Source organism: Culex quinquefasciatus, chromosome 2 (genome assembly GCF_015732765.1).
Source record: "Culex quinquefasciatus strain JHB chromosome 2, VPISU_Cqui_1.0_pri_paternal, whole genome shotgun sequence".
Taxonomy (NCBI): domain Eukaryota; kingdom Metazoa; phylum Arthropoda; class Insecta; order Diptera; family Culicidae; genus Culex; species Culex quinquefasciatus.
The window spans coordinates 225,021,579-225,040,282 of record NC_051862.1 but is presented as its reverse complement, the minus strand read 5'-3'; the positions used below and the strand labels follow the sequence as shown (position 1 = coordinate 225,040,282).

The window sequence follows — 18,704 nt, the reverse complement described above, 5'->3', positions numbered from 1 at the left end:
AATAGCATATCTTGGATATTGTTACTACCAAGAAAAATGAAGTAGATGAACTGAACGATGTTTGCGAAGTTTTAATGGAGAAAAGCACTTGCTGTATGGTTCGAGATCGTACAATTGATCTTCAAAAAAGTTATTCGGGTCTCTTAATGAATCTTCAAGGTAAGTGAAATGTATACGTTGCTCCAATCATTGATAAATATTCAATAAATGTTTGGGTGATTTTTTACATGATTATTTATAATTTGATTTAATATAAATAATTTGTTATTTGCAGGTTTAATTTCCCAGCTCCAAAAAAATGTTATGAGTCATACCGAATTCATTTATTATAAAGATGAATTGGATAAATGGATAAACAACGCAAATGAGGTTATCAACGGTTGTCAAAATATACCAAGTGATGACATTTCTATTATAAAACAAGAGATAATTAACATTCAAACTATCTCAAACACTATACCACAAGGGCAAAAATTGTTTGAAATGCTCCAGGATGCATTTACTAAATCATCATATTTGTATTCAGAAGCTAAGCAAACGGAAATGTTTCAAATTATATCTTCGTGTAGGGATGCTATGGACTCAGTTGTCATAAAAATCAATGCAAGTCTTGACGAATTGAACGCCAAACACAATCGTTTGGAGATATACGATGATTTAAAGAATAGAGTAACAGATTGGCTGAATCTTACAGAAGGTGTACTTGAATCTATTCCGGAAACTCACGGAGAAATGGGAGAAGTTAAATCATTGCTTGATAAAATGAAACATATAGAAACAGAAATTTCATTCAAACGAACTGATCTTGAGAATATTCAACAAGAAGCGCTAAGTTTATTTGATCCAAGCAAGAGTTCGTTAGAAATGGACCGAGTAGCAAATCTTCAACAAAGAAATATAAAATTGAATGAAAAATGCGTGTACACAATAAAAAATTTGGAATTGGAGCTTCAAGAGCAGATGCTGTACTATCAAAATTTGCAAGAAATTGAAAAATGGTTGCTGCAAATATCATTCCAATTGATGGCACATAATTCACTTTACATACATAACCGAGAACAAACTCAAGAACAGATCGCTCAGCATGAAAAACTTTTGAATGAAATCCAACGTTATCAGGTAACCATTGATGATTTCAATGTGAAAGGACAAACGCAAATTGAACGATATGTGCTGAAGGCGCCAGAAATCAAGAACCGAATTGAAAGTCAAATGAAAAACATTAAAGATAGCTATACATCTCTGTTGAATACTTCCGTGCAAATTAAGAATAGACTGTATGACTCTTTAAACAAATTCCAAGAATATGAGAATACTCTAGACGATATTGCCCGGCGGCTTGATGAGTTTGAACCAGAAATAACTCAGATGAAACAGATTAAAGTATTAAGCTACGATGTTGGAAAAGAAACTCTAGAAAAGGCGCAAAGTTATCATAACAAATTGCAGATTGAAAAAAGTCGATTGATACATGCTGTTCAAGCGTGTGAGGCAGCTACTGCTAGCATCAGCAGACCAAGCTCTCCAGTAGAAAGTGCCCATCAGGTTATTCCTGAAATTGAATTAATGGTTCGTGCGCGACTGGAGGACCTTATCGACGAGGTAAGTAAACATTTGTATGCCAATGCATATGATCCTTTAAAGAATGCAATTGATAGATCTTCGATGTATCCTGATATAAAACATATAGGTTAAATTGCGCTTTTCCTTTTTCACAGGTACAATCGTGGATTGAAGATTTGATTTCGTCTATTAACAATTGTGAACGACAATACAAACAAAGGCTTGAACTTGATCAGTGGATTACGAAACAAGATGCTTCAGTTACCGACTGGCTTTCGAAACCCTTTAAATTACGCACAGAAACTGCTGAACAAGAAATGCGTCAAATGAATGACCTGCTAAAAGAAATTTCCGCGAAAAAAGAGCTCACTGATCTAGATCCAGTGTTATTAGACAAGTTGCATAATCTACAGAACCGACTAGAGCAAGCAGTTGATAAGAAAATGTTGGACCAATTGTGCATTAACAACTATAGGAAAATCCACGAAGAAGTACAAGTTTGGTTTGATGATATCGTTAATCAAATTGATTCCCCTGAAAAAGGTTGTGGCATGAATTGTAAACAAAAGTTGGAAAACATCAATGAAATAAAGAAAAACATTGAAAACAACTGTGAAATTATGAAATTGTATAAGCAAAACGCTACTCAGGCTTCGGGAATCGTGAGTAATTTAGATGCTCAGCAAATAGCTGAACAAACAAAATCAGTCGATCGCAGGTATAATGACGTGCGCAAAAGACTTGATAGAAAAATTGATGCCGTTGATTCCACCAACAATATATACAATAAGATTCATGCTGATGTTAACACCATTAATGATTGGTTATCTGAAAAACATAAAATAATTTCACAACCATATCAATTAGACGCTGATAGCAAATCAGCTGAGTTGCAGCAACAAAGTTTCAAATCACTTTTAAAAGAAGTTGAAGAAAAGCAATCGCTGCTTGATACAATTGGAAAAAGGTTTGCAAGCATTCAGCCTGACTTAGAGTCTGACGAGAAACAGAGTTTGGCTAATGACATACTCAAGGCTAATGACTCTTCTCGAGAGCTAGTAAATTGCATATCTAAAGAAGTTGACAAAATCGTTGATGATATACTGTGCCGCAAAAATATGCAGAATAATCTTGAAATGATGAGATCATGGATTAGAACAAAACAAAATGACATTAATAAAGCGTCTGATTATGTACCATTGTTGGCATCTAACGTTAAAACAGCGTTAGAACTATGCAAGAGACACGCTCTTGGTATACAGGAATTCAGAGAAAATGCCTTTAAAGATGTAACCAAACAGGTGCATGAAATCATGAAAGAGTGTAGCACTGAAGGGCAGAATAAACTATCTCGAGAATTTGAGTTGTTGTCAGATAAATTGCAAAGTTTATCCAACAGTTGCAGCGAAAAGATATCCTTCCTCGAGCTAGAGCATAAAAAACGCATTAACTTTGAAACCCACAAAGAAAAGTTATTGGAATGGTTTAATTCAGCTGAAACAGTGATTGCTGCGGATGTACGACCCCTTAGCTTGGTTATCCTGAAAGACCAAAAAGATAAATTAGATCATATAAATGATCAGAGCGAATCAATAAAACAATGTGCAAAAGAAATTGAGGAGTACAAAAACACTATAGTTCCATCTTTAAATGAGACAGAAAATAATAGCATAACTATGCAAACCAGAACACTGACTGACAAGTGGCAAGCAATCGATAAAGCGTTGAAAACAAAACTTAAGAAAATCAACGAGCATATCCAAGAGTATGAAGAAGCTTTGCGAAAGATTAATCAATGCGCTGAGTTTGTATCCACAGTTCAAACTCGTCTGCGTGACATGAACAAACCGGTTGCAAGTAAAATTGAAAATATTCAGGATGTGTTGATGACATACGAAACAATTTTAGGGGATTTAAAAGAAAGGCGTATTGATCTTAATACCATAATGCTAACTAATATCCCTCAGCTCAGAGAAATTTCTTCAAAACTAGAAGAGATGATTTATAGTATGGAAGAACAACTAAGACGTTTGAAAACGACATTAAACATGAGAGATCAATTCGTTGGAGCGATTAATGAAGTGGTGAAAACCATTTCTATTATCAATACCGACTTTAATGAAATTGACCAGTTTTCTAAGAACGTGAATGAAAGGTTGGACAAATATAATGCCATACTGCATCAAATTGAGCAATGTCATCAACTGCTGTTATTGGCATCGGATAAGGGACACGCTATTGCAAATGAAGGAACGGATCTTGACCGTCACAATATAACGGACCAGTTAAATGCATTACGTGCACAACTTGAATCGATAAAAAAGAATGTTGAAATTGAACAAGATAAGTATCAAAAGCAGAGAATCTACCACAAAAATATCTCCAAAGACATTTTGAAGCTCTTAGAGTGGTTTAGATTGAAGAATGACATCATCAAATCTCGCCCATTATATTGCGATGACTTGAAAATATCTTCAGAGCTCATTTGTGACAATGAAAACTTGTGCGTTCAAGCCCGTAATAAAATCAGTCAAATTTGTGACCTACTAAATAAACTTAAGTATGAGTCCCAACTACCAGACGACTTAAAGGCATACATGCAAGAAGCCGACCAGCTTAACAACTCGATACCAAATGAATTAAATTCTCGTGAATTATACTTCCAAGAAAACCACAGCCATCGTATTGCATATCATGCTAAACTCTCTGAAGTCGAAGAATGGATTAAGAAGTTTGAAAATCAGTTCGTAAAGCATTTCGAATTCAAGATGGACGTTGGTATTATTGAGGCAAATCTTAGTGAGTTGTCCAAATTTGTGAAAGAAGAAGCTGACCTGAGGAACGTACTATATCATGACATTCAAGAGCAAGCGGAATTATTTTGGAATACTCTCACTGAAAGTGACCAAGACAAATGTTTGTTGTATCATGAAAATTTAAAAACGCGCATGACAGAAGCTTCACATAAGGCCGCCTTAAGACAGACCGACTTACTGGCGAATAAAGATCTGATACAGCGACATAAAGCATATGAAGAAAAGCTTGTGACATGCTTACAAAAATACAAACTAGGAGACTCAGTGCTGGCATTACCTACCTTACCCGCTCGTACAAATCACATAAATGAACTTTTGAATGCGCTTATGGTAAGTAAACATTATTTTAGTGTGGAACTCTAATTAAATTAAAGAAGATGTTTGTGAAAGGGGTGTTTGTGGGTCTCGTGGCGCAGGGGTAGCGGCTTCGGCTGCCGATCCCGATGATGCTATGAGACGCGGGTTCGATTCCCGCCTTATCCACTGAGCTTCTATCGGATGGTGAAGTAAAACGTCGGTCCCGGTTTCTCCTGTCTCGTCAGAGGCGCTGAGGAAGGCCATGCCCCGGGGGGCGTATTGCCAATAGTTTCGTTTTTCGTTTGTGAAAATGTTCGTTCAAAATATAAAGGTAATAGAGAATTATACAAAAATAATGTGGTGCAGTGCGTGGCCGAATGGTTACGCTGTCCGCTTTGTAAGCGGATGATTCTGGGTTCGATTCCCATCTGCTCCAACCTTCCATCGGATGAGGAAGTAAAATGTCAGTCCCGGCCTTGGTTGTTAGGCCGTTAAGTCATTCCAGGTGTAGGAGTCGTCTCCATGCCATAAGTACAAACAACACACCAAACCAAGCCTACTCCGGTGGAATCGCTGGCGGCGGTTGGACTCGCAATCCAAAGGTCGTCAGTTCAAACACTGGGGTGGAAGGTTCCTTGGAGTAAAAAGAGGTTTGGGTGCTCTCCCCATTCAAGCCTACGGACTCCTAGGTTCGAGCAGAAACTTGCAATAGAGACCACAAAAGACCCGGGGGTCGTTAATGTGGATGGTTTGATTTTGACAAAAATAATGTGAAATTAGGCTTCATCCATAAAGTACGTCACGCTAAAACCAGCAAAAATATACCCCGCCCCCCTTAGTCATGCTTGCTCAGAAGACTCCCCTTCACCCTAGAGTTTGACATGCTTTATGGATGACGCCTTACAGATTCATGCATTTGTTTGTTACCATGAAACCTTCAACACAAATTTGTTTTTTTTTCTCTAAAACTAATGTTTTCCAATTAAAAAAATTAAAAAAATATCGGAAAAATAACCATTTGCAATCTTTTGAAATTGAACCCAACTAATAAATAAACAATTCGCCATACGATGACATAAAGAAAGATTACTTCGTTCATTTGGACAAGATATTAATTAGTGTCTAATCAATCCGCGACTATCCAGCTAAATTTTGAGAAACATGCATTTTTACTTCATTGATGCAATATTTTAGCCATCAGGCATGTGAAATTGGGCCCAAAAACCTACCTTGAGGCTTGAAGGACGCTGGCACTTACAGACAGTTGATCAGATTTGCCGTTTTTATAACCGGTTGCTGAGGGGAACACCCGTGAAGAGTATCGGGGCCGGCATTTACAAAGCGGATTCAGTGACAGTTTATTATTCACCTTAATGTTAGCATGTTAAGGTTAACATTCCATAGGTTGTCTTCCTAAGGTGTCCTGATAAGGTCCAGTTTGTGCCGATACACTACCTTCCCTTTACTAAGCAACCGAATCCAGAAGGGAAAAGATCACCAGTTGTGTTGGTCTGAGCCGGGATTTGATCCTCGATCTACCGCTTATGAGGCGGAAGCGTTACCACTAGGTTACGTGACTCGGTCAAATCTTTCTTTAAGGGGTTACATACTGCCCCTGATCGCATAAATGTCCCATATGCATTTCCATCGATTTCGAGTTATTGATGCAGTTTGGTTCAAAATTGTGTGCTCTTTCAAAAGAGCCTATAACATCCAGTACTTTGTTCTAGAAATCAGGAGAAAATTCAGTTTTTTGGCGAAAACTTAAAACGTCGCCTTATGTATGGGACAAACTTTAAATGCCTTTTTTCTCAGCTTGCTGTTTTTGCATATGGGACATTTATGCGAACATGAGCAGCATACATGTAAATCGGCAAAAATTTCATAGGTTTGTTTGAGCACACACTAAATTTTACTTAAAATCTGTTTTCAGGGCATTTAAATATACATTTTCATCTATTAACAAAAAAAATTTGAAGACATTTAGTTGTATCATTGCCGAGATATAGCTATTTGAAGTAAGCAGTTTCAAAAAATGGGTGCCACGATATCTCAACACTGCCTTGACCAAATCGGTTCAAAATTTTGGTGAAGACTCGTTAAACCAGCCCTGTGTGCATGACGACGGTCGATTTTCAAAAAACTTAATTTAAAAATAGATAAAAAATATTTTTGCGTTTTTTTCATATAAAAAATTGTTATTTTTTGATTTTTGTATTTTTCAAAAAGCAAAATTTTAAGGTTGGGCTTCGTCATGCACACGGAATATGTCTTGAGAGTCTTCACTCCGAATTTTGGCCAATTTGGTCCATCCCATCTCGAGATATCGTGGTACCCGTGAATCAACTCGGTGTTTAGAGAAAAACGAAAAGAATGTTTGACAGTTCGTTTTGCACATTGCACAGCTTAAATCGTCTCTTGTTCATTTTTTTCAAGAAAAAATGAAACTCATCTTTTTAGTGGATTTTATAAATTTTCTGTAATATGAAATTTTGTGATATTCTACATGTATGTAACCCCTTAAGATTAAAAAAGTTCTAATTTTCATAATACATGAGCGGTTTTTTCTCTGAACTCTTTCTTTACCCAATGTCTCACTCTGCAAAAGCAAGTCAGTCAGTGTTGGTTGAAAAGGTAAACACGATATTTTTATGTGATGATGACATCAGTGATCTCATGTCGCAAAAACTGCGTCACCATGAGCAAATTTAACTCGGCGGCGCAGAGCTTGATTCGATTTTCCAAATCGCATAACCGGCTGATCTTTTACAACACTTAAAGAGCAAAATTCACACAAGGATGCATACAATATCTGCTTCAGCTTAAAATCTTCTCCTCGCCACGTGTTCGGAACCATAATATTCAAATTTTTTATGCTTGGTGTTTGTGAATGCACGGTGAGCCAGAAATAACCTTCATTTTGAGAGAATGCGCAGAAGGCGCTTGACATAAAATTAGGGATCATTCTTAAATCACGTGGTCATTTCTTGCATGAATGTGGGATGAGTAATTACCAACAGTTTCTTTGGTTACATCAGATAGTTGGTTTACCAGTATTTTTTTTTTCAAAATTCGTCAATGACATTGCTTAGGTACAGCCCCTATACAACTGCTAATCTCTCTTTAGAGTGAGCTCATCGTGGAAGTAAAAATAAAATTCATTACAGCTAAACTTCGATTTATTCGTTAAATCTATATGTTGGTTTAAAATATAACTAGATTGTACAACATCAAACTATCCGAGTGTTTATGTTGAAATTACAACTAAAACCATGTCAAACTTTTAAACATTTTCGTATGTTACAATTAGCCCAAGACATTCCTCAAAACGATATCCGTCATGATCGGTTTCCAACTGTAAATGTTCATTCAAAGAGCACGTAGCTCAATGAAGTTACAAAAAACCTTTCATTCACATTTTCGACTTGTTCGAGGTAGCACGATTGTATGAATAAAATACCCGGAGTTTTTCACCGGCTTACTATTTAGCATAAAATAATAAATTTGTTTCTTTCGTAGGCTGAGCAACAAGAACTGAACTTGTTCAACGACCTATCTAGTAAAATAATTCATCAAACTGACCCATCTGAGAGTGATAAAGTAAATAAGCTTAATTTGGAAATCAACCGTAATTGGGCAGACAATATCACTCTTTTGGAGAACGTACGAGAAAATTTAAACCAACTGCAACATCAGTGGAAACAGTTGGAGAGTATTTTGCTGGAGCTTGAAACCAAATTAAATTGTTTGCTGGAAAAAGACAACAATCTAGACTTAACCGTCCGATCAAGAGAGGAAATTGATTCTAAAAATAAAAAAATAGAGGTATGTAATGTTACTATATGCATCACGTGACAGAACTTTTCAATGAATCAAAATTTCATTAAAAATTATGCGATTTTCTAAAACATTTCAGGACCTTTTGGAAGACAAAGCTGCTCTCAATGACTTGTACTTGAAGGCCAACTCTCTGGCAAAAACATTGATTATTGCTTTGCAAGAGCAGCAATTGAAACCGTACTCATTGGAAGATAAGCTAATTCATTTGAATCAGGTTGACTCAAAGTAAGTATAATTATTGAAGCTATTTTGGTTTACACCGGTTAATGATTGATTAACCTTTTGAAAAAATTGAGTAACGTTTTTTTTTTTTAATTTATGTCAAGTATGACCTAATTATGAAAACGTATCCTTTTTTTGCAATAAAATAAAATAAAATACGAATTTACTTAAACAAACTTGGGACGAGTAAGAGATACCAGTGAGATCTTTCGAACAAATCCTCCCTCTCTCTCAATCTCTTAGTTCAGCTCGCACACTCGTGTTGGCATAGCTTTGGTGTGCCATTCATTTTAGTCGTTTGTTGTGCTTTGAGCCGCTCGGTTATCGTTCAATTCGTCATAGCGATAATAAAAATTATTGCTCTATGAGCACCATATTGTACTAGCATAGCCATAAACAATCAAATCGTACTTGGTAAACTTTGAACTAAAGAGTAAAAATAATACTAGCGATTTTTGATCAGAGAGAAGCGTAAAAGGTATTGCATCAACACTTCCGAAGAATATTGAAGCACCTGACGTCATCGGCTAAATTTAAGTTTTGTTGACCGTGAATCGGGCGGGGTGTTCATTTGCATTGAGACGTATCTTGACTGTCGGTGACTAGCAGTATTTTATTTTAGAATTTTGGAGATTATTTACCTATGATTTTTTTTCCAGATTGACAGACAACCTAAAGATAAAGCAAAAGCAGCTGCAGGATAAATCACTTGAGTTATTACTCTTCCTAGATCAAATATCCAATTTATGCACCGAAATCGAGCAAACGTCTGACAAGTTGATAAAACTAAATCCATTTGATGAAAGATTGCAACAAACAGAAAAGTCGATCACAGCGATCAAGTACAAAATTGATGAGTTTGTAGATAAAAAGGGACAATTTTGTCAAAAAATCAGTGAAAACTACCTGCCAACACAACAGTTTATTCCTACTGATTTGACCAAAAAAGTCGATTTACTACAAACATTACTAAACAATCTTATTGCTGCAATGGATAAGTGCAACATTGACTTCAGACGAGCCAAAATAGTGAGAACTGATTACTTCGTGGTTTACGATAAAATCAAAACATGGATTGAAAATGCAGAACTGACAATGACCAACCATAATATTGATCCAAGTGAATTGAAGACAAAACTTGTTGCACTTGTCAATGGCGAAAAGGATATCCAACTGGCACACGAACAACTTACAGCGTATGGAAAAGAAATCATTCAAAGCTCCCCAAACAGTGATGATAAAATCACAATGCAAGCAAATGTAGATCAAATAACATTCGAACTGAGCAAAACAATGCAACTTGTCGAAGATAAAAATCAGACAGTGGATCAAATACTTGGAAATTGGGCAAACTTTATGCGGGTTTATCAACTAGTCATTGATTGGTCCATCAAACTACGTGCACTTTTAGAACGGAAATTACAACTTAATACTCTCTATGAAGCTCAATTGGCTTGTCAAAATTACTCCGTAAGCTAACACAAAAAAAAACAAATTAAATATTTATTACTAACACAAACAACTATTTCAGAGTGCTGTTTCTAGTATAGCTGATGTTTCGCAGAATTTAAGCGAAATGAACCATGAATTCGATAAAATCAACGAAGTTTGTTCGACTGGATACTTGAAAAATAAACTACACGAAGCAGAAACTCTCAAAACCGACATTGAAACAGTACTTTTTGAGAGGGTATACATCTGTCACAATATAGATTTAGTACATTTTTTTAACCTCGACTTTTACTTTTCAGAATCTGTTTCTATATGAAACGACAGAAGAGTGGCAACAATATGAAAATAAAATAGAAAGTGTTAAATCATGGATTCAAGATTCCTACCAAACCCTAAACTCGACGGAATTAAAAAGCAAAACACTTCGAGATCAACTTAGAATTCTTGAGCAGATGCTTGCTGATATATCTGCTCAAAAAATTAAAGTTAACATGTCACTAGAAAAACTTCAGGTAAATTATATCAACGATTGTTTAATCTATTTCTTTTGTAACACTTCAATTTGTTTGATCAAAAAGGTACATTTCCACTCGGAAATCATCTACTCCGACAACTCCAACATTGTTCATATTGGTCGGACCACGATTGGTGACCTGGAAAAATTGAACAAAGACGTCTTTCAAACTACCCAAAACCTGGACAAGGCACTCACTCAAATCGAAGACTGCCAAAACGAGATGCAGGGGATTCGTCAACGCATCGTACAGGAGGAACAGCAGCTCCGGAATATTTTATCACCATTGCATCAACCAAGCGATAGTGATAAAACCGAACAGGTTAGTGGCCAAATGTGTTATCAATATGCTAGTAAATATAACGTAATTACACATGAAATTTTCTCGACATTTGAAAACTAAAGAGCAAAAAATTTAATTTGTTGTAATTTAAAAATGTTCGTTTCAAACACAAAGTAGATTTGCTTAACGGTGGCTCTGCGGAGCGTAGCTAGATTCGTACTTTCGAAAAATGATTTATTAACCATTGTTGTAGTTTGATTTTTGAAATTTGTCACTTTTTGGTTCTAATGAAAAAATGTCTTGTCTAACATCACAGTTCTACGCAAATCAGTCATTACCATTGTTAATTCGTGCATCACGTCATAAAACTTGATACCTGGCATAGTTTAATTGTTACTTTATTCATTAGTTGGTTTGGCATTTTTGAAGGGGAAAGGTGGCATATAAAAACTCATACATGCACTACCTTAAAATCAACAGATATAAGCATATCATACTTTGGTGTTAACTATCTGCACAACGACACATTTTTAGTTAAGGTCTACTGTTGGGTCAACTTTTATTTATATACTCTTTATTATTTCATTTTCCGTTCTTTCCTACTAACATTCGAACCCTACTAAACTATGCATTTTGGAATCACAATAAAAAAAATCATTTACATATCACAAAAAAACATTTCACTTCGTAAAACTCGTCTTCCATACGCTTTGGCAAATAATCATTAAACACTCTTTGGCTGTCTCATCGAATGAAAATCGGTCTGTGGGATATACAAACAAACAGGAATGTCGGGAACGCATCAGAGCTTTGCAATCACATCTTAATCAGATAAATGCTAAAATCAAACTGCTGCTGCAACGAGGCACCCCGGAATATACTTGATGTTTACGGAAAGTCTACCTTCTTTGTCGAATTAAAAATTGTATTTATAAATAAAATTGTTTAGTTTTTGAAATTTATAAGCAACATGATCGTTGCAACTATTTATTGTGATTTAATATTTACTTATATTTTTGGAAAAGTAAAGATTTTTTTGTGAAAAATGTACACAGATGATTTTTTATCCATCATTAAAAATAAAATTCCAAACAATAAATTGACAATTCCACCATCAGGGTCTGCTGTTAAACTGCACTCAACTGCTACAGTCACAGGACCAAATAAAATCTGCAATACAACGCGATGTCCCTCTGGCAGAAACGAAGGAACTTGCGGAATCGATATCACCATTATCTTCAACGCATGAAGCTGTTACTCCAGGAAACTCTGCAACCCACAAATCAAGCCCAACAAATGCTTGGAATAATTCAAATCTCACGTATGCAGAAGTTGTCGCGGGTCTTCGTCGCCAACGTCAAATGGTGTTCGAATATAGCAGCCAAGAGAAAATGCGTGTTTCCAGTCAACCAAAAAGACAAAAAGTTGATCAAAGTGTTGAGGGAACCAATCTTGAGAAAAATCCTCTTAAAATTGATGACAAAACGGAGAATAATAAGATGACCGATGCCGTGGGAAGAAAAAGAAATCCGAAAAAAAGTGTCCAGCAAAATCATCCAGGAAAGTCCGAAAGAAAGGTGGTTGATAAAACAGCTGTGGTACAACAATTATCCTCTGAGCATCATGCAACAACTTCGGAAGAGAATGCCAATAGATCATATGCAGATGTCCTCAAGGCACTCAAATCTGGTTCAACCGATCGGACCACGATTATTTCACACACTGCAACAAATAATCAAGAAAGCGGTAAATACAACGTTGAAAAAACAACGATGTTTTCGAGTCAACAAAATGTGCCTCCATCACAAATGCTTGAACAATGTGTTCATGTCGACCTTTTAACAAAAAATGGAAATCCGTTGGCCCAAAAACAAATCTCAACAAAACAAGGAAACATTTCCAAAAAAAATAAACAAAAAAATAAAGCAAACATCAAATGCCGAGAAGAAATCCTGAGTAAACCTACAATCATCAAATCTACGGAAGAATCTATGATTCAAATCACCCCAAATCAACAGTCATTTGAAGAAGTTTGTGTAACTGACCATTCTATAGACTCAAGACTCAAAGACTGTTCAGATATGAGTGTAGGAAATTCTAAAGGCGACCAGAAAAATGGAAACCGCAAAGATTGCAATGTTGAAATCACTCCCGATACGAACAATGCAACTAAGATTTTCTACCATGAGAGCAAAATCAACAAAGTTGATAAATTTATAAGTGAACCAAATTTGGTAGATATTCCAATACCAAGTGATGACATTCTACAATCAAAATCACAAGGAGGCCAGGTGTGCGTTGACAAAAAAAGTACAGTTAAAAAATACGAAAAAATAAGAAAATCTAATTCTTCCAAAATAGCAGCAATGCTGAACATAGAAAAAATGCAATTCGAGAAAGAGTTGAGCAACGACCAGTCCAACATGACGACTACTGTGCACTCGAGTGATAATTATGTAGTTGATATTATTCAACCAAGTTTCAGAGAGCATGGTCATGTTGCAACAATATGCGAAAGTCCAAACAGTTCTTTTAAGAGTAATCTTATTTTTGATGATTACGATTATATGAATGCGCCTTATAAAGAATCAATAGGAGCATTGAAAACTGATACTGTCAAGACTGTTCCTTCAGGACATGTAAATAATGGAAACTCAAGCAAAAAGGTTGAACACATCGACACTACCACTGTTGAACAGAATAACATTTCACAATCATCGTTGAACTTTGGTCAGTCAAAAGTAACAGCTACTGGAAAGGATAAAAAAGGTGCAAAAAAGACGGACGAAACCCATCTTAAAAACATTAGATGGCGTGATAACAGGCAAAAAATATCCATGATTACGCATGAAGAGCACATGTTAAAACCCATATCGTATATAAAGCTAGAGCTTCCTGCAATAACTGCAGATAAATTAATTTACGCATGCAACAACAAATCGCATCTGGAAAAACATGTTTTCCAAGATGAGTCAAATGTTCCTGAAGAAGAAACATTAAATTTAGACTCTTCATACAGAAAAGAATGCGAAGTTGCTTCAGAAATATCCATGGCAAATTTTGCATGTGATGAAAAATCATGTCACAACTCGTCTAAATACACCAAACAAATTCTGACTACAGAAAAAAGCTTCGAGAGTGACGAAATTCCACTGAACATAATGAAAACGTCCGACGGTTCAAGCCAAAATGGAGTTGAATCATTGCAAAACCAACGACAAACTCAGTTTACCACTACTATATCCTGTGTATCATATAAAACTTGTACTATACTATCAGAAGAGTCAGGTTCAAGGCATGTAATAGAAGAGTATTACACCAACCCAGATAAAACAAAGCAAACATTGAATCAATTAGAAATTTCAATGGAACTGCCAACATTTTCATCGGCGTCTGCACAACCAGAAGGTGTCAAAACGGAAGAGGAATTTTCATCAGAGGAAAGTAACATGACAATGCGAAAGGAAATATTCAAAGAACTGTCAATGGATATTAAACAACTTGTCCAACCATCAGTTGCATCAAAAATTTCGGCAGATCAAGAACATTTTAAAGTAGAAGAGAAAATTTCTGCAGAAGAAAAACTCTTGATTCAAACGAAGGAAGAATCGATTACGAGCGATGAACCCATCGATGAAACTTCCTTGACAACGGATTCTCTCCAGGTTGAAAATGTCAACACAGAAAAGGATAACTCTTCAAAGGATGTGAAGGAAGAAATGTCGACGGTTGTCGAACAACTTGATCAACCATCAGTTGTACGACCATTTTCGGCAGACCCTGTTCAAGAAGAAGAGGAAATTTCTGCAGAAGAAAAACTCTTGATTCAAACGAAGGAAGAATCGATTACGAGAGATGAACTCATCGATGAATCTTCCTTGACAACGGATTCTCTCCATGTTGAAATTGTCAACACAGAAAAGGATAACTCTTCGAAGGATGTGAAGGAAGAAATGTCGACGGTGATCGAACAACTTGATCAACCATCAGTTGTACCACCATTTTCGGCAGATCCTGTTCAAGAAGCAGAGAAAATTTCTGCAGAAGAAAAGCTCTTGATTCAAATGAAAGAAGAATCGATTACGAGCGATGAACCCATAGATGAAACTTTCTTGACAACGGATTCTCTCCAGGTTGAAAATGTCAACACAGAAAAGGATAACTCTTCGAAGGATGTGAAGGAAGAAATGTCGACGGTTGACGAACAACTTGATCAACCATCAGTTGTACGACCGATTTCGGCAGACCCTGTTCAAGAAGAAGAGGAAATTTCTGCAGAAGAAAAGCTCTTGATTCAAATGAAGGAAGAATCGTTTACGAGAGATGCACTCATCGATGAAACTTCCTTGACAACGGATTCTCTGCAGCATGAAATTGTTGACACAGAAAAGGATAACTCATCAAAGGATGTGAAGGAAGAAATGTCGACGGTGATCGAACAACTTGATCAACCATCAGTTGTACCACCATTTTCGGCAGATCCTGTTCAAGAAGGAGAGGAAATTTCTGCAGAAGAAAAGCTCTTGATTCAAATGAAAGAAGAATCGATTACGAGCGATGAACCCATCGATGAAACTTTCTTGACAACGGATTCTCTCCAGGTTAAAAATGTCAACACAGAAAAGGATAACTCTTCGAAGGATGTGAAGGAAGAAATGTCGACGGTTGACGAACAACTTGATCAACCATCAGTTGTACGACCATTTTCGGCAGACCCTGTTCAAGAAGATAAGGAAATTTCTGCAGAAGCAAAGCTCTTGATTCAAACGAAGGAAGAATTGTTTACGAGAGATGAACTCATCGATGAAACTTTCTTGACAACGGATTCTCTGCAGCATGAAATTGTTGACACAGAAAAGGATAACTCTTCAAAGGACGAGAAGGAAGAAATGTCGACGTTGATCGAACAACTTGATCAACCATCAGTTGTACCACCATTTTCGGCAGATCAAGAACCTGTCCAAGAAGTGGAGGAAATTTCTGCAGAAGAAAAACTCTTGATTCAAACGAAGAAAGAATCGATTACGAGAGATGAACTCATCGATGAATCTTCTTTGACAACGGATTCTCTGCAGCATGAAATTGTTGACACAGAAAAGGATAACTCATCGAAGGACGAGAAGGAAGAAATGTCGACGGTGATCGAACAACTTGATCAACTATCAGTTGTACCACCAATTTCGGCAGATCAAGAACCTGTCCAAGAAGTGGAGGAAATTTCTGCAGAAGAAAAACTTTTGATTCAAATGAAAGAAGAATCGATTACGAGCGATGAACCCATCGATGAAACTTCCTTGACAACGGATTCTCTCCAGGTTGAAAATGTCAACACAGAAAAGGATAACTCATCGAAGGATGTGAAGGAAGAAATGTCGACGGTGATCGAACAACTTGATCAACCATCAGTTGTACCACCAATATCGGCAGATCAAGAACCTGTTCAAGAAGAAGAGGAAATTTCTGCAGAAGAAAAACATTTGATTCAAACGAAGGAAGAATTGTTTACGAGCGATGAACTCATCGATGAATCTTCTTTGACAACGGATTCTCTCCAGGTTGAAAATGTCAACACAGAAAAGGATAACTCATCGAAGGATGTGAAGGAAGAAATGTCGACGGTGATCGAAAAACTTGATCAACCATCAGTTGTACCACCATTTCCGGCAGATCCTGTTCAAGAAGAAGAGAAAATTTCTGCAGAAGAAAAGCTCTTGATTCAAATGAAGGAAGAATCGATTACGAGCGATGAATCCATCGATGAATCTTCTTTGACAACGGATTCTCTGCAGCATGAAATTGTTGACACAGAAAATGATAACTCTTCAAAGGACGAGAAGGAAGAAATGTCGACGGTGATCGAACAACTTGATCAACCATCAGTTGTACCACCAATTTCGGCAGATCAAGAACATGTCCAAGAAGTGGAGGAAATTTCTGCAGAAGAAAAACTCTTGATTCAAATGAAAGAAGAATCGATTACGAGCGATGAACCCATCAATGAAACTTCCTTGACAACGGATTCTCTCCAGGTTGAAAATGTCAACACAGAAAAGGATAACTCATCGAAGGATGTGGAGGAAGAAATGTCGACGGTGATCAAACAACTTGATCAACCATCAGTTGTACCACCAATTTCGGCAGATCAAGAACCTGTCCAAGAAGTGGAGGAAATTTCTGCAGAAGAAAAACTCTTGATTCAAATGAAAGAAGAATCGATTACGAGCGATGAACCCATCGATGAATCTTCCTTGACAACGGATTCTCTCCAGGTTGAAAATGTCAACACAGAAAAGGATAACTCATCGAAGGATGTGGAGGAAGAAATGTCGACGGTGATCGAACAACTTGATCAACCATCAGTTGTACCACCAATTTCGGCAGATCAAGAACCTGTCCAAGAAGTGGAGGAAATTTCTGCAGAAGAAAAGCTCTTGATTCAAATGAAGGAAGAATCGATTACGAGCGATGAACCCATCGATGAAACTTTCTTGAAAACGGGTTCTCTCCAGGTTGAAAATGTCAACACAGAAAAGGATAACTCAACGAAGGATGTGAAGGAAGAAATGTCGACGGTGATCGAACAACTTGATCAACCATCAGTTGTACCACCAATTTCGGCAGATCAAGAACCTGTTCAAGAAGAAGAGGAAATTTCTGCAGAAGAAAAACTCTTGATTCAAACGAAGGAAGAATCGATTACGAGCGATGAACCCATCGATGAATCTTCTTTGACAACGGATTCTCTGCAGCATGAAATTGTTGACACAGAAAAGGATAACTCTTCAAAGGACGAGAAGGAAGAAATGTCGACGGTGATCGAACAACTTGATCAACCATCATTTGTACCACCATTTTCGGCAGATCCTGTTCAAGAAGAAGAGGAAATTTGTGCAGAAGAAAAACTTTTGATTCAAACGAAGGAAGAATCGTTTACGAGCGATGAACTCATCGATGAATCTTCTTTGACAACGGATTCTTTGCAGCATGAAATTGTTGACACAGAAAAGGATAACTCTTCAAAGGACGAGAAGGAAGAAATGTCGACGGTGATCGAACAACTTGATCAACCATCAGTTGTACCACCATTTTCGGCATATCCTGTTCAAGAAGAAGAGAAAATTTCTGCAGAAGAAAAGCTCTTGATTCAAATGAAGGAAGAATCGATTACGAGCGATGAATCCATCGATGAATCTTCTTTGACAACGGATTCTCTCCAGGTTGAAATTGTCAACACAGAAAAGGATAACTCATCAAAGGAGGCGATGGAAGAAATGTCAACAGCTATGAAACAACTTGATGAACCGTTAGATGTACCACCAATTTTGGCAGATTCCGAACCTGTCCAAGAAGAAGAGGAAATTTCTGCAGAAGAAAAGCTCTTGATTCAAATGAAGGAAGAATCGATTACGAGCGATGAACCCATCGATGAATCTTCTTTGACAACGGATTCTCTCCAGGTTGAAAATGTCAACACAGAAAAGGATAACTCATCGAAGGATGTGAAGGAAGAAATGTCGACGGTGATCGAACAACTTGATCAACCATCAGTTGTACCACCAATATCGGCAGATCAAGAACCTGTTCAAGAAGAAGAGGAAATTTCTGCAGAAGAAAAACTTTTGATTCAAACGAAGGAAGAATCGTTTACGAGCGATGAACTCATCGATGAATCTTCTTTGACAACGGATTCTCTCCAGGTTGTAATTGTCAACACAGA

At 36.9% G+C, this 18,704-nt stretch overlaps 1 protein-coding gene across 5 annotated transcripts in view; it reads left to right on the top strand.

The window, feature by feature from the left end:
* Positions 1–18,704, top strand: part of LOC6048341 (nesprin-1) — a 65,229-nt gene that overhangs the window by 26,406 nt on the left and 20,119 nt on the right. Inside the window, exons 8-17 of one of the 5 annotated variants that reach the window (XM_038255937.1) lie at positions 6–159; positions 275–1,602; positions 1,719–4,709; positions 8,196–8,501; positions 8,593–8,741; positions 9,398–10,208; positions 10,270–10,428; positions 10,490–10,702; positions 10,769–11,026; positions 12,106–15,378. In XM_038255937.1, the coding sequence (XP_038111865.1) occupies positions 6–159; positions 275–1,602; positions 1,719–4,709; positions 8,196–8,501; positions 8,593–8,741; positions 9,398–10,208; positions 10,270–10,428; positions 10,490–10,702; positions 10,769–11,026; positions 12,106–15,378 (9,642 nt within the window). Of the gene's footprint in view, positions 1–5; positions 160–274; positions 1,603–1,718; positions 4,710–8,049; positions 8,122–8,195; positions 8,502–8,592; positions 8,742–9,397; positions 10,209–10,269; positions 10,429–10,489; positions 10,703–10,768; positions 11,027–11,773; positions 12,038–12,105; positions 18,000–18,704 lie in introns of those variants that run through there. The other 4 variants (XM_038255938.1, XM_038255940.1, XM_038255939.1 and 1 more) reach the window with 4 other exon arrangements.